Source organism: Heterodontus francisci, chromosome 8 (genome assembly GCF_036365525.1).
Source record: "Heterodontus francisci isolate sHetFra1 chromosome 8, sHetFra1.hap1, whole genome shotgun sequence".
In the NCBI taxonomy this organism is placed as follows: Eukaryota; Metazoa; Chordata; class Chondrichthyes; order Heterodontiformes; family Heterodontidae; genus Heterodontus; species Heterodontus francisci.
The window spans coordinates 67587304-67603859 of record NC_090378.1 but is presented as its reverse complement, the minus strand read 5'-3'; the positions used below and the strand labels follow the sequence as shown (position 1 = coordinate 67603859).

General features: G+C 40.6%; 1 protein-coding gene across 4 annotated transcripts in view; it reads right to left on the bottom strand.

Annotated features, from left to right (window-relative positions):
* LOC137372882 (SERPINE1 mRNA-binding protein 1-like) overlaps positions 1-15991 on the bottom strand; it is a 48930-nt gene extending 32939 nt beyond the window's left edge. For 2 of the 4 annotated variants that reach the window (XM_068037274.1, XM_068037276.1), the window contains exons 1-2: positions 15624-15989; positions 10610-10766 (exon numbers count right to left, since the gene is read on the bottom strand). In XM_068037274.1, coding sequence (XP_067893375.1) covers positions 10610-10766; positions 15624-15876 — 410 coding nt within the window. In that variant the 5' untranslated portion in view covers positions 15877-15989. Of the gene's footprint in view, positions 1-10609; positions 10767-15623 lie in introns of all 4 variants that reach the window. The other 2 variants (XM_068037277.1, XM_068037275.1) reach the window with 2 other exon arrangements.
* Between the last annotated feature and the right edge of the window lie 565 nt (positions 15992-16556).

Here is a 16556-nt window from a genome sequence, read left to right as displayed (position 1 = left end):
GCCTTTAAGACTGGGAGAAGTTTTTTTATATCCCCTAGGAACAATGAGTGTGAGCTACAAGCCTGTTCCTAAGCAACAGCAAGAAAAAGGTCACATGCCATACTCTATCAGTTTGACTGTGTGTAAAGTTTGGCTAGAACGGATTGATCTGGTAGACCAGTGCAGCGTGCTCTCCTTGAAGGAAGGATGGATTTGTCTCAGCAGAAATTCTCTACTAGGCAAAACACAGCCTGTAGGCCAAAGAGGAAAAGACCCCTGGAAAGGAATCTTTGCATTACTGGAGGTAGCAAATTCCTTTTTACTCCCATGTCCAAGAGGTCTCTACCTCAGGAGAGACTTTGTTGTCTTTTGTGTTTCTAAGAGTTCTGGGAACTCAGTAAAGTTTCTACTGATAGAATGTTAATTTAAAAATCTAAGTAGACCTGCTGTTATACTCCTTGTTGAAAGATCTGTGTGACACCCACTGCAGCCAAAGTGCCATGAACGCCTCTCTATTACAGACTGTTCAAACTCAAAACTCACCTGGAGACTTAGAGTGGCATCTGACTATTTGACTCTGGGACACCTCACCAAACCGGGAACGCAACCCACCAGGACTTACAACCTAGCTATTTATCTATTCCTAAGAAACAGCTCTAATTTAAAAGATCATTTTTTTAAAAACAGTTAACCGTTGGTTTTTGAATGTCTGCGCGCGCGCACGAGGGTTATGAGCAATAAGCAGTTATAAAGTCATTTCAGACACAGATTTATCTCAGTAGTGTTTAAGATTTAGTTTATTAATAGTTAATTTGTTGTTATTTAAAGATACCTGGTTTGGTGAGTTTTATTCTGGGGGTTAATAAAAGTGTTCAATTTGGCCAAAATTCCAGTAGATTTTAATAATACTTTAATAATATGCTGTGACCTGTGGGGTAATGGGACTGAATTGGCAGTGCATTACTCCCGCCTCAGTCGTAACAGGCATATGAGGTCGTCTGGTGCCGAATGGCTATAGTGGAGCCTGAACTGACTGGTGAGCAAGTTATTGTTGTGGTGTCACTACTGATTGCTGTTTCCACTTTACTGATGGAGAGGAGGCTGATAAGATATACCCAGGCAAATTTCCACATCAGGCAGATGCTAGTGTCACTGTGCATCTTTGTTGGGTCTATATTTCAGCAGAACATATCCAGAGGACAGATGAGAATAGTTGCACCCAACATCAAGGCAGAATTTAACCAAGGAGCCATAACTAAACTGAAGTTAATGGAGGGAGAGAGAGAAACCGTCCAGTAGTTGGAGTCTCTGATGTTGGCTTATAGTCACAATTCTGTGACCAGAGCTATGTCAGGATGTTTAGATTTTAGATGAGAGATACAGCACTGAAACAGGCCCTTCGGCCCACCGAGTCTGTGCCGAACATCAACCACCCATTTATACTAATCCTACACTAATCCCATATCCCTACCAATCATCCCCACCTGTCCCTATATTTCCCTACCACCTACCTATACTAGTGACAATTTATAACGGCCAATTTACCTATCAACCTGCAAGTCTTTTGGCTTGTGGGAGGAAACCGGAGCACCTTGACAGCTCTTCCAACCTGGGCACCAGCCCCAGATGCTAGCAAGAAATTTTCAGGACTGACTGCCATAGTCTCATCCTGATAGAATGCAATTCCTGGATTGTTGTAGATACATCCAATTTTATTGAACACAGTAGTGATTAGTTTCCAACTGGGTTGCTTGCCAGGCTACTTCCAAGGGCCTTAAGAGTCAACCAGTGTGGAATTGGCGCCACAATTAGGCCAGATTTGGTAGGGCTGGCAGGCTTCCTGCCCTGGACCATTATTGAGCCAGTTAGGTTTTTATACTAATCTGGAAACTTTCGTGATTAGTTCTCTGGTCTGAGCATACAATTCACTAAATTTGTTGAGTTCAATTCCACAATTTGGCATTTGAATGCATATCAGAGTTACTAGTCCAATATTATAATCAGTAGACTATCCTGCCAGTCAAGAGAATTCTAACTATTCTCTTTCAAAAATCAAACTGATCTGCAGTGCACCATGTTTTCTTCCACTCAGATCAGATTCATGAACTAGAATTAGTGAAGTCAGGCTGATTAAATAATTAAGAAACCCAAGAGAAACTTACTAGGATGGCACATACAAAAGAAAAAAGTATGGAACATCCTATGACCCAAGAATAAATGTAAAAATACATACAACATACAAAGAACACAATTCAACAGTGGATACAACCTCTCAATATGCCAACTTTTGCTGGCCACTGCAGCACAAAGTATTCAACAGCACCTATCTTCCCTGTCACCAACGGACAAAAGGGGCTATGTCATGGGGGCACAATCACTTCCATGTCACAAACCATCCTGACCTACGGAGTATATTGCCATAGTCAGAGTCATCATGAAACTCTTCACCCAACATGACTTTGAAACTGCCAATGCTCCCTCTAAGCTGTGCAAGTCCCCAAAAGACACTGCGCAGGCCGCACACAAGTCAGCCACTTTAAATTACCATTTGTGCACAGCCGCGCACAATTTAAAGGGGTAGAACACTTCAATTGCTTGCACATTCCATAAAAAAAATTAGTGGGAAGGTTGATCAGGACTATAATAGTTCAAGTCCCACAACCTGCTCAGGAAAATAGCAATCATCCATCGATATGGCCTTGCCAGCATATTTTTTTCTTAAGGATATGGGCATACAGTCAGCACTTTGATAAAATTGCACCTGCATAAGACAGTAGCATCACAGATGATGTCCTCAGTGTGAAAACAAAAAGCTCATCTCCACAAACTCTGCAAACTACCTTCTGAACTGCAGTTGAGTACTCAGCCAGACCAACTGTATAAAGGCCCAGAAATTCCATGGAATTTACAATCGTTTCAATTTAAGGCTCCATTATTTTAGAATGACAAATTGTTAACACTCATTCTAATAAAGCATACCTACTTCCTTCATAAAATTTAGTTAAAACTCCTTGCTATTCTGACTTTCAAAAGCATGTAAGCTATAGTATTGACTACAGCTTCAATATAAAATGTGTCAAGACACACCAGAAGGCAGTTTCGAATTTAAATCTGATTTTGAAGACAAGATACATTGTACTCCTCAGCAACTAAATGTTTCTAATCAGACATCCTGAAGCACAATACTCACATAGTAATGTCCACATGATCAGAAGTAATTTTATACTGTAGCTTGTTACAAGAGCAGTCTGCTGACTGCAACTGAAGTCATGTAAACAAAATAATTTGCTACTGTAAAGGTTCAATCCCACTGAAGATCAGTGGTGTTGAAATTTGCTCCAGGTTAAAGTCTGAAATAGAACAGGTCTCATACTAGCATTACCAAATCTTAATTCTTGCCTCACTGATGAGCTAATGAAGAGGCTTCAACACCTCTTCAGTTACCATACATAAACAAATAGGCTTCAAGACCAGGATTATATGGGCACTTCTAGGTAACACCTTCCGGCAGTTATGATCTCAGTCTGAAGAGGTTCCTGATCAGCTCAAAGATGGATAACTGCGTACAATGTAATGAAAAGACCTACAAGGCAGATGCTGTACTAGCCACATTGATATTCTTGACAACCAAATCCAATCGAGCATGCCAATTTCACTAATTACCAGCTATTTAATCCACATCCTCATGAGAGGCTTTAGCAAAGAGGGTCACCTACCAAGGCTGACACCATTTGTTCCGAAGGACCACATGCAAAGTTCATTGTTCTTTCCACAGATGCTGACTGACCTGTTGTCTACTTCCAACATTTTCTGTTTTAGTTTTCTAGTATTCATAGTTTTAAAAATAAAATGTATTCACCTTCCAAGCTATTCAATAAAAAGTCAATGTAAGAAGCTTACCATCTCTGCAACTTTTCTTTTCAGCAAAAAAAGTTCAACTTAGTTCTTGACCATAGGAAGCCACGCTATTGCATGCCCAATTCGTAACAAAGGCACAATGTATGGACCCATCTTGCAAATAACTTACATTCACTGTAGTTCTCAATGTGTAAGGGTTGAAGTTGGTACTCACCAGGACCTCCTAGTACTGATATGAACTAACAATAGGAAAAGATTCCCTCTGAATCTTTTAACTAATACATTCAAGGTCACTTCTTGAGCTATGCTAGACCATTATTTTACCGGGGAATATACTAACGCAATGATTAGCGCATTCAGACAGTTAGTACATCACATTCCCAGATCAATCTCCCAGCAACATTACTGTGAGTGAAAAAGATGTTGAAGCAGCAAAGGGGTATACTGCATTTAGGTATAAATCAATTCCCCCATTTTCTTGAAATAACTGATCTGAAACTCAAATTTAAAATAATTGCTAGCCTTGGCCATAAAGTAGATAACATCCTTCATCAAGCACATAATGAAATAAATGTGACTTCTTTAAATGCATGCTCTAAAATGCAATTTTTCTAAGTTCTACATTTAATACTATTAGGTCACACCTGGAAAACAATGCGTTTTCTGTAACTGCCTAAACATAGTTAAATACAAGGCAATCCATATACAAGATGCACCCCTCCTCCCTACATTCTGACAAGCAAAACACCAACTCAAAATCCTTGTGGTTCATTATACTTCAATTCAACTTAAGTGTTCCACAAGATGCTACCGCTGTGCAACAAACAAGGAACAGGCCAGTGGCCAGAGAGAGATTGGATAAAGCACAGGACCAGACCAGCAGCAGGGGTTTACACTTTCAGATGACTTGCTAGTGAAACATCTGTAATTCAACCCTCTAATTAATGTAAATATTTAATCTTATATACAAGTATGTATGGTGCATTCCAGCAGAACTAATGAGTACTTCTGCAGTGACCTCTGAAGTTAGCATCTGTAAATGAAAAGCAGAATTTGGGCAAAAGGTGCTTACATAGAATTTTTAGGTGCTTACATAGCACAGAGAACAGGCCATTCAGTCTGACAGGTCAATACTAGTGTTTATGCTCCACATGAGCTTCTTTCCACCTTTAACCATATCACCCTAACATATCTTCCTATTCCTTTCTCTGATGTACTTAACTAGCTTCCCTTTAAATGCAGCTATGCTACCTGCATTACTCAAACATTTCATGTGGTAATGAGTTCCACATTCTCACCACTCTGCAAATGAAATTTCTCCTTGGACTTAATGACTACCTTATATTTACAGTCCCGATTTTGGATTCCCTGCAAGTAAAAACAGCTCTACATTCAGCCCAATGATTCCCTTTATCTTTTTAAAGAACTTGTATCCGGTCACCTCAGTCTTCTTTTCCAGAGAATGGTACCCCAGTCCATTCAAACTTCCAGACAGTTGCACCCTCTCAGTTCTGGGATCATCTTTGTAAATCTTTTGCTCATGCTTCTATATCCCTTTTGTAGTACTCTTCTATAGGAGGCAGGTTTTTAAGACTGATGCTGCATAAAAAGATTCTTCACAAAAGATACTAATGGGTAGGCAAAAAAATTATAATTTTTTTTTTTTAAAAAGGGGGTGTAAGTTTATTGGGGGTAGGCAGGAATGTGGAGTTGAGGTTACAATCAGATCAGCCATGACCTTGTTGAATGGAGGAGCAGGCTTGAGGGGCCGAATGGCCTACGCCTGCTCCTAATTCATATGTTCATATGTATGTACAAACTACAAGTCAAAGAATAGAAGAATTAAACTATTTGAAGTACAAAAGTGTCAAAATGTCTGCCAATTTTGCAAGAGCACCTAAAGTATCGTAAATCAGAAAATTTGCATTGTAAAATGCTTCAAATTGAGAAATGCTTTCTTAAAAAATTTGTTTATGGAGATGTGGGCATCACTGGCTAGGCCAGCATTTATTGCCCATCCCGAAATGCCTGAGAATGTGGTGGTGAGACGCCTTCGTGAACCGCTGCAGTCCATGTGGGGTAGGAATACCCACAGTGCTGTTAGGAAGGGAGTTCCAGGATTTTGACCCAACGAAAGTGAACAAACTGCAATATAGTTTCAAGTCAGGATGGTGTGCGGCTTGGAGGGGAACTTGCAGGTGGTGGTGTTCGCATCTGCTGCCCTCGTCCTTCTAGGTGGTAGAGGTTCCAGGTTTGCAAGGTGCTGTCCAAGAAGCCTTGGTGCATTGCTGCAGTGCATCTTATAGATGATACACACTGTTGCCACTGTGCGGTGAAATGCTATGAAGTAGCTATTTATCTAGCGAATGTAAATCCCCGAAGCCAAGCAATAGCCGCCTCATTTTCTGAGTTTAAGGCGATTAGTCCACTTAGTCTGTAAAGGGGACACTCCTCAGTAATTTGCAGCTTTGTTTGTATCTCTCCACAAATGCATAAGGGGTTTATACTGAGGCACCAGCAGTGAAGGTTGGCTGTGCAAGGGCTATGAGCAGTGTTATGAGAACAAGCATTTGTTTGTCTTGCCTGAAGCTTTGATTGAACTAGGTAAGCTCAAAACAACTAAGAAAGGTTCAAGCCCAGTATTTTTGAAGTCACTATCCTCATTTTTGTAAACAGCTGAAACATTAGTACATCATCAGACCTGGCCTGTATCTTAAAGCAGGGCCATGGTAAGATTCATACTTACTACAGGTGAAACTGGTAAACAAAAGTAAAACAGGAATGGAGAGCTAAATTGCTATACTGGTGTTTAGGTACTTCTTTCTGCTCTGGGAAAGCTGATTTTCACATCTGCATGCATATGCTGTTTAATTCACCATCATTCAAATGTTCATTACATTTTAATGTCATCAATATTAAAATTGAAGCTGAAAAATCCCATTACCAATCAGATTATCTGGATTTTTTTTTTTAAACTGTACTTACACTTGTACAGTATTCCACTTAAAATGAATATCATTTTCCTGAACAAACAGCAACCACAAACTCAATATACTAAACTAACTTTGTTCTCGCTGGTCTGTACAGACATTCCATCTCGATCCACTTTCCTCATATTGAGGTACTGTACCTACAGAGAATCATGACTGAATGTCTATTAGATACAAGTGAACAGTGACTCAGAATCTGTTGCAAGTTGGAGCTTGTTTGGCTGCTTTCTGACACTGCCCCATATGCAATCAGGTTCTAACCTTCATTAACTTCACAGCAACATTGACCAACACCTAGGGGTGCTAGAGTGCAGGGAGGAATGATGTTGGAAGGAGGCCTGCACTATTCAAGGGGTCCTAATTAAACCACATAACTACACAGTGCACTGTAGCACAAGTGATTAACTCTAAGAGATGTAAAATTCAAGCTCAAGCATACCTTGGTCAAATTTGAAATTGGACAATGCATTACTGAAATTATATGGCAGTTTGTACTGAAACAAGACCACTTTGCAGTGAACAAACTGTTTAGAAAACTACTTTCCTTGTATTTGCAAAGCTGTAATGAGACTGGATTAAGTACAAGTAAGCCCACTGAGGTTCTAAGAGTTTAGAAATTCTCTCAAATCCACTATAAAGCCCTAAAATCAAGGACTGTCCTATACTTAAAGCAGCTGTTATTCACATCTATTTTACTACCCATTTAATAAATCAGCTGCAACACTTTAAAAAAACCAATAGAGATTAAGCACATTTAACAGAAAGCACTGCCGTAAATGGCTCCAGCCAGTAAACACACAAGCTAATGTGGAAATAAGTAATACAGACCAGTCTGCTAAAGCAAGCAGAGATACAATGCAAGTGTTACTAAGCTGCAGAGAAGCTGATGGGGAGTGCCAAGGGGGTGGGGAAGAGAAAATACGTCTTTTTCCCTGCTGAAAGTGTCAATGCACAGATGTTAGGTGAGCAAAGCAGCTGTTATACTCCTACATTTACAGGTTATTTGAATCCTACCTAGGATCTCACATGAGGACGATTCACTTGGGTGAGATACAACAGAGAAGCTAACACCCATGGAATTGTACCCATACATTAATCAGTACTTTTAGGAGAAAGTAAGTCACTACCTTTAATTACATACGCAGTTCTCAAATTAAACACAGTCTTTGCTCACTCATACTTCACACGCTGCAGAGTACATTTATCTTGCAATTGGACAAGACCACACACTCATTTCTACTTTCTAAGTGTAGAAAAGCTACTACTCATTTTTTTTTTAAATGATTAGGTCTGTGACATAGTTGTTCTCCGTGTGATCCACAAGGGTCCTCCAGGTGGTCCATGGTTGGTCTAAAATGCAAATCACTGATGCACAACGATATGGCCGAGGACACACAAGGGAACAGACTCATTGGTGTCTCATCAAAAGCAACACCATTCTTCCCATTAATTCTGATGAGTTTTTTGCAGTGGCAAGCAAAGGTGGATGGGGTAGGACCAGTAGGTGGCCCACGGGCCTTTTGCCCCACCTAAGTGGTACATGAACAGAAGTTTGAAAACCACTGCTGTGGCAATACAAGAGATCTTGATTTGCTGAGAACCTGGTTGCAACTTAAACGCAACACTCCTGTTTAATTTAAACACTTTCAAACATTGCGTGGTCCTTTTTAAAACAAGATCACTGCAAACCTGCTTAAGGGTTATTTTGGTATGATAAACAAGGGGAGTTAAGCTAGGACTTCCTAATCAAATTCTATCTCCCATCTCTCCAATTTGCAGTGCGGTACACCAGTGTAGTTTTGCAAAAAGGGGGGGGGGAAATCTACAGAGACTTCCCAGGAGGTCCACAAAATGTGAACGTGCTTACCGACTTGCTCCCGAACCCAAAATATCCGAGTAACAGAAGCCATGGTAAATGGACTAAGGAGCAGATGGAGCTGTGCCGTGTGGATGCCCCAGAAGCCAGATCAGAGCACACTCGGCTATCTCAGATGGTGTGGGTGAGCATCACGTTATGAAGACAGGGAGGAGCTGGTGACTGTGGCCAGCAGATGCTGTTAGCAGCAGTGGCATTATTCAGGCTGAAAGTTCTGGTGCTGCTTTTTACAGCTTCAATTTGCATCAAGAAAAACAAAAATCAACTCCCTTGCCCCTCTCCCCGGCAGCACCAAATGTCCCTGGGCACACATGGAAGGGCAAGCCACTGGTTAGACCAGCCTCGACCATCACTGCCACTTCTCTCTAATGTCGGGCAATCAGTTATGGAAGGATGTACCCTGGTACTGTCTCTGAACACTGCTCACAAAAGGATCGTCGATCAATTCCCCCACACCAAGACTCTGTTTTCACATCTGCACTGCTGGTTAGACTATGCTAGATTTACGTACCTCAGTAAATCTTAGCCACTGCTCTAATATTTATGATCGCAGTCCACCTTGTTAGTGTGCAGTATGGCCTCTTCTGCTTAAGATGGTAATTAAAGGTTTCAAATATTGTTCCACCAAATAATCCAAAAATCCTATATCAGTAGATTTAAATTCATAATTAGAATGAGAAGAAAATGGGAACTGTCCTGTGACCACCTACGGAAAATTAAGCTTCAGGAACAAACACATCCAATTTTGGCCATCTGTTGCTGCAGAGTACCCAGAATTGGTAAAAGTAGCAACGGAAGTGTTACTATCTTTTCCAACAAACATTTGAGACATTATTTTCTGCTATGGCGGCAATGAAAACAAAACACAGTTCCTGTATGGAAGTGGCAAATGATTTGGGCAGTCAAATATCAAGCAAGAGAAACAAATTCTGCAGTAAGAAGCAGGGGCCTGTTTTATTAAGAGCATTATTAAAACATTCTTTACATGCCATACTTGCATAATTATTCTATATATTTCAGACGGGGGTCTGAGATCACTAATCCATTTGAAAAGGGGTCTTCAATTAACAATGTTTGTGAACCACTGCTGTACACCCTCTTATACTTGGTCACGTTATTTATTTATTTAGAAATACAGCACTGAAACAGGCCCTTCGGCCCACCAAGTCTGTGCCGACCAACAACCACCCGTTTATACTAATCCTACATTAACCCCATATTCTCTACCACATCCCCACCATTCTCCTACCACCTACCTACACTAGGGGCAATTTACAATGGCCAATTAACCTATCAACCTGCAAGTCTTTGGCTGTGGGAGGAAACCGGAGCACCCAGCGGAAACCCATGCAGCCACAGGGAGAACTTGCAAACTCCGCACAGGCAGTACCCAGAACTAAACCCGGTCGCTGGAGCTGTGAGGCTGCGTTGCTAACCACTGCGCCACTTGACGTTCATGTGCATTCTTCTAAACCGGCTATATACCATTGGTCGATTTTTTGGAAGTGTAAACAATCAATATTGTTAGTTTACAATGAATGCTGCATGCTTCCAACAACTTTAGGAAGCAAATATAACCAAAAGAATAGCATTGTCACTAAATTGTCTCATCGTCGACTAGATCATAGATTTGGCAGAAACTATTTTTTTTTTACAGCACAAGTAGAAAAGCAGAACAACTTTCAGTGCTTTCAACTTCAAAACATTACATTTTCACTCAGTTGTGTAAAGAATGCAACATTCATGTATACCGCCGTGTATAACTGGTGACCCTTAACCATCCAAGGCGTGCAGAAGCATATCTAAATAAATCAGTTTAACAATACTCCATTAGCAGTCTCAACCTGCAGCAATAGATTCCTTGCACAAACCACATTGTACCCATTTATGGGCAATTTGCACGTACTTTTCTGAAGAGAATTCACCCCCTTCAGTTTTTTCTTCAACAGGTCTATCGAAGCGTCGCTCGCGAGGTGGTGGTCTTCTGTCTGGCCTTCTCTCACCAGGTTTCCCCTCACCTTGAGATTGTTGCTGCTCAGGCTTTCTGCCAACCCTTCTGACACCTAAAATACAAGTTGGCAAATGGTATGAGACACATATTACAACACAGAGAAAGCGATTTAATGACAAGACAGACATCATTCCCAAGGAGAGAAAATTTCACTCAGATTTCAGGACAGAAGCAATCACCTGTAACACCATCTGACAATTTTAAATTATAGTTTAAAATAGAGGACTACGCTTTCCACCTCTTTCAAAACTAGGAATTTTCTATAATTGTTTACTAGGAATTGAAATGCAAAGTCAAAGTGAAAAGCGGTTAAAATTACCTTTGAATGAATACCAAAAAAAAGTAATGATCTTGCTTTTACATCCCTTTCACATCCTCAGACACCCCAAAGACCTCAGGAATAATTTTTTTTTGAGGTGTAGCAACTACTATGTCGGCAAACATGGCCACCAATATGCCCACAACATGGCCTAACAAATCCTTTTTTGGCCTCCTTGTCTCAAGAGACAATGGGCAAGAGCCTGGAGGTGGTCAGTGGTTTGTGAAGCAGCACCTGGAGTGGCTATAAAGGCCAATTCTAGAGTGACAGACTCTTCCAGATGCTGCAGATAAAATTGGTTGTCGGGGCTGTTACACAGTTGGCTCTCCCCTTGCACTTCTGTCTTTTTTCCTGCCAACGCGCCACTCTTTAGCCCCGCCTTTATGGCTGTCCACCAGCTCTGGCGATCACTGGCACTGGCCTAACAAACAGCAAAAGGTAAATGGCCAAGTAATCTGATTTGGCACGGCTGGTTAAGGCAATTTCCTGCTTTTCTGGCTACAGTCTCAATATAGACAGTTCCAAAAAACACAGCATGCCTCAGTAATACAACAAAGCATTAGCCTTGTGCTTTGGGCCTTATAGGGTTTGAACCAACAATAGTCTGACTAGGGAGGAACAGGACGAGCACGGGACAAATAAAATCTGCCACTAGTTTGGAATGTACTGTTCAAACTAGATTCAGAAGCAAATTCAAATCTACTTTGACAATTATTTAGGTGAACTCAATTCTAAACCACACAGGATAGACTTTCAAAGGATTCAGAAGTAACCACTTTACCTTGCACAAACATAGGATTTTCTGTCTTTGCCAATGAAATAAATGTGCAATTCCCAAATGTTTAAACAGTAAAACCTACTTAACAAAGCAAAATTAAAAATTTTGAAAGAAAAAATTGGATTGAGTTACCCCTTCTGGGAATCACCAATAAGTTACATTCCCTTCTATGTTCATCCACAATCGACTCAAAAAAATGTTTGCTTTCAGGCAACACATTCAAATGTTTTGTGCCACACGAGTGTACATCTAATACAGAACACCTTAAACTGACATTAAGAACATATGAAATTTTTTTTTCCAATTGGGAAATGAAGGCACTAACTGCAATATAACCCTATAACTCTTATCTGATGGGAGTACTGCATTAGGCCAATGATTGAACTACTCTCCAATCCCTCAAAGAAGAACAATGATGCAGTGAAAGACCTATTCCTCTGTGTCACTGTTCGATGATGGGAACCAACAAATTCAATTGACCATTTACAAATGTAATCTGCCACTTTCAAAGTCAGTGGCAGAGTTGCAGTGTAAAAAAAAAGCCAAGCATAAAAGTACAAGTTTTCAGCTGCATCTCCAATAGATCAGGAGCTGGTTCCCAAATATGAGATATTATGTTTATCCAAAATCCATGGGCACATAGGTTCGCTGGACAGGTATATTTTCCAGACTCTAGAATCTCCATGTCTATTAAGTTAGACTAGCTCAGATTTTGATGTTTGCAGGCACTGTTCGTTACAATAGTATATAAATGCATTTTAGATTTGCCGACTCAAATGAGTTGTAAAATGGCAGATCTACATGCATATCCATTGTTAGCTGCAGTACAATAACTGAGTTGGAGTGGCAGTGCACACAAGTGAACACTTAAATTTAAGAGATGCCCAGTGTGTCTGAAAGGGCTAAACCAGCTGTTCTTGGGTTTTAGAAGAAATTTATCTGCAGTTACAGGCACTCAGATTTTAGAACAAAGTTGCAGGAATTGATATTAGCCGGATCATAAGATTCCATTTGCCAATTAAATTCAATGATCTAGATGGCTTCGCACCCCTTTCTAAAGAGGAGTTCCCAATTATTGACATGCCTAAACTTGCAACTTTTATTGGCAAACTACCTTGAAATTAAGCCGTATCACTCTTGTCCAAGATAGAAGGCCATCAATTCAATCTCCACATAGGACATAACCACATAATCAGTGCTGTACTAAGGAAGTGTTGTATTGTTAGCAGTGCCATCTTTCAACGAAGATGATTAAGCCATCTTACCTGTTCAAGTGGATACAAGAGATCCCAAGTTTTTTTAAAATTCGTTCATGGGATGTGGGCATCGCTGTCTAGGACAGAATTTATTGCCCATCCCTAATCGCCCTGGAGAAGAAACTGCTATTCAAAGTAGAGAATTTATTTCATAACCACTACCATCAAAACACATCAATTGATTATTTATCGCATTGCTAAATGTGCGACCTTCTGCATTAATTGGTTGTCACATTTACCTGCAAGTTACTACACTTCAAAAACAATTCAATGGCTGTAAAGCATGCAAGGCCAACCCAAGAATGTAAAAGGTACTAAAAAAAATTCAAGCTCTTCAAGGAACCCCATTAACAGAAAAACTGGGGGTACATACTACAAACTGAAATGGAAACTCAATGAACTCCAGAATCCATAAATTAAGAGGTTTGCATTCGCCATCTACTTGCAGGTGTCCCAAGTCATCACAAAAGGGTGTACAATGGAACGGAGGCCACATTTAAACTTTTAATCAACACTCACATAAATCTGCATGTATCTCAGGTTTCAGATCTATATTCTGAAGTAGGATTCAGCCACCAACGAGTTAAGTGCTAAGCACCACCTTTTCAAAACCTAGAGGCCCAAATTCAAACGGAACAAACCAGCAAAAAAATCAAAACTTCATATTGAACTGCCTGGACTAACATCCAACTGCAGAACCACATGCAATTTACGTTAGTTGCTATCATTTCTTCTAGTCAACAAGTGTCACAATGGACGTGCAAAGTAGAGACCCAAAGTAACCAAATATAATGGCAATATTCGGTTAGAGGTGCAACAAGGCTAAAATTCAATGATGGACAGCCTTGCACATTTGGTGTTGAATTCTGCTGACTGCTAGAAAAGATATTCCCAAAATCCATATTTAAGTGATAAAAGTTTAAAGCAAAAATAAGGCCTGAAAGCTAATACATAACTAAAAAAATCTATACCAGAGTAGGAAATGAAGAATTTTAAGTAAATCTCTGATGTGCATTAAGAGTTCCTCTGGATCAATTATCAAACCAAGCCCCTTGAACTCTAGGCAAAGGGATCCCAAGCATGTGAGCTCACCCCCAGATGTCTACTTGCATTTTACAAGTTACTTGCACATTTTATACAGGAACAGAAATAAGTATTTTCTGCAAGAAAGCACCATTTCCATCGAGGTAGTTACAGTCATTTACAATTCAAGATAAGCAATCCTCATAGAAAGATTTAAAAGTTTTCTGGCCATTATTGAAGAAAGACCAATTTTATCTATGTAACCATGCTCCATAATCCTTTGCACCTGTTCTTGTACAAAAACCTAAACCTGCATAACAAAAGCATAGCGTATCAATAACTAAAATGTATGCTTAGTTATAACTATACAATATAGATTAAAAAGCGAGATCTCTACAAACACATTTAACAATGTGTTGAGATTGAACTGTGCATCATACTGGAAATAGATTTGATATGTCAGGTTTCAAAGCACATTAAAAGTATAATTTTAAAAAGTTATTGTGGGACAACTTGAGACTGGAGAGATGTACATTCTAATACAGCAAGGTTGAAACTTCAAAGTTCAAACTGAAGTACATTGCAAAGATTAAAATAAAGCACAGTGCATTAGAAGCTGGAGTAGAAAACATGGTAGTGAGATACAAGATGGAGGCATTACACTGAAGTCTCTACTGTAAAAAGGAAAAGTTATATTTCGAACCAAACTGCAGTACATCATGTGGAAGGTTTAGGGCAACACCCAACTGCTCTTTTTACCTAAATTGAACTGGTTAAATCGCCACACCCCACACACGTGCTCTTTCTGGTTTGCAAACTAGCGTGTAGATTTAATCTACAAACTATAGACAAACTTCACCTGCATTAGACATACTTAAAATTACTCCGTTGAAAGTTAATCTGTTCCAACAAACTATTAAATCTGATTTTTTTTTTTAAACGATTTAAGTACACACACTAAAAGGTAAGGTCACTTTAACGTCTGCGAGATAAAAGGTGTGAAGAGGTATCATCCAGTAATCACTCCTTGATACCACTTTGCATGCCTGTTGCTCTGCGATGAGAGTAACGATGGAAACTGAAAGCACGCCATAAATTGCTTTATTCAAGTTTTTGTTTTAAAAAGTGAAATCGTCGTCCATCAAAATAGCACAATGAGTGAAGGGGTCATGGGCGTTAATCTACAAACCTGCCTCTTCATCCTCAGTGTTGTGCAGAGTAACAGTTTGAGGGTGAACCACAGCACGCGGATTTCCAGGGACGATTCCCACCGCCCCCCCCCCCACACCCCACCCCCAACCCCTCACAGGCAACGGACCAGCCGGAGGGGAGAAGCCTAACTTGGTTTCTCGGAGAAAGTACCCATAACTCTTACAGGAAGGGGTTAGTTCCTCACGTTTCCTAAACACGAGGTTGGCTGACATTTACCATAAGCGGGTCCATAAAACCAATACAACCTCAACACGCTTCCCTCCCCCCACCACCCTTCGATTAATGAATATAATAAGACCAGTTCCGCACAGGTTCCAATACCTTCTTTTCTCAAGGTCACAGGAGCTTGGGACTCCGGTTTACTATCATTGGATGTTACGGGCACCTTCCTGTCCTTCTGAGACTCCTTCTTAGGCTGCTGTTTGGACGCAGCCGTCTTGTTGTCTTTCTCCTTCTTGTCTTTCTTGATTTCAGCCTCTTTTAAAATCTCAAATGGGTCGGATTCATCGTCAAATAGTTGGTCGAACCGATTGGTCACGACACAACCGAAGCCTTCCTGTAAGTTCCCGGGCATGATGGGCCCCCTTATGTGTGGATTTTCCTCAGATGCTGCGAGGCTGCAGAATCTGCTCCGATCAGCCTCAAAATGGCCGGTTAGAGACGGTCTTCTTGCTCGCGCTGCACGATGGGCCGCGCCATCCGGGGTCTGCTCGGCCCGCACGGTGCCTGCCGGGAATTGTAGTCTTTGCCTTTGAGAGCTCGCCTCGCACCCGCGAGGGTAAGACCACAATTCCCAACATGCACTGCCTAGTCTTTTTTGTTGCAAACCAACAGTGATACATGATGCCAGCGAAGTCCAGTGCAGAACAGGTGTACCTTGACAGCTTGCAGCTTATGCGGCCTGGATCCAAAACATACTTCACATCTAATACAAAAACAAAATACTGTGGATGCTGGAAATCTGAAATAAAGACAGAAAATGCTGGGAATACTCAATATGTCAGGCAGCATCGGTGGAGAGAAAAACAGTTAAGATTTCAGGTCGATGACCTTTCATCAAAACTCTGATGAAAACCAATGAGTATTTCCTGCACTTTCTGTTTTTTTTAATACTTCACATGTGTTCCCATTGGTGGAAGGGTCGAGAAGCAGAGGACATCAATTTAAGGTGGCTGGTAAAAGAACCAGGAGCGACATGAGGAAAACGTTTTTTACACAGCGAGTGGTTAGGATCTGGAATGCACTGCCTGAGAG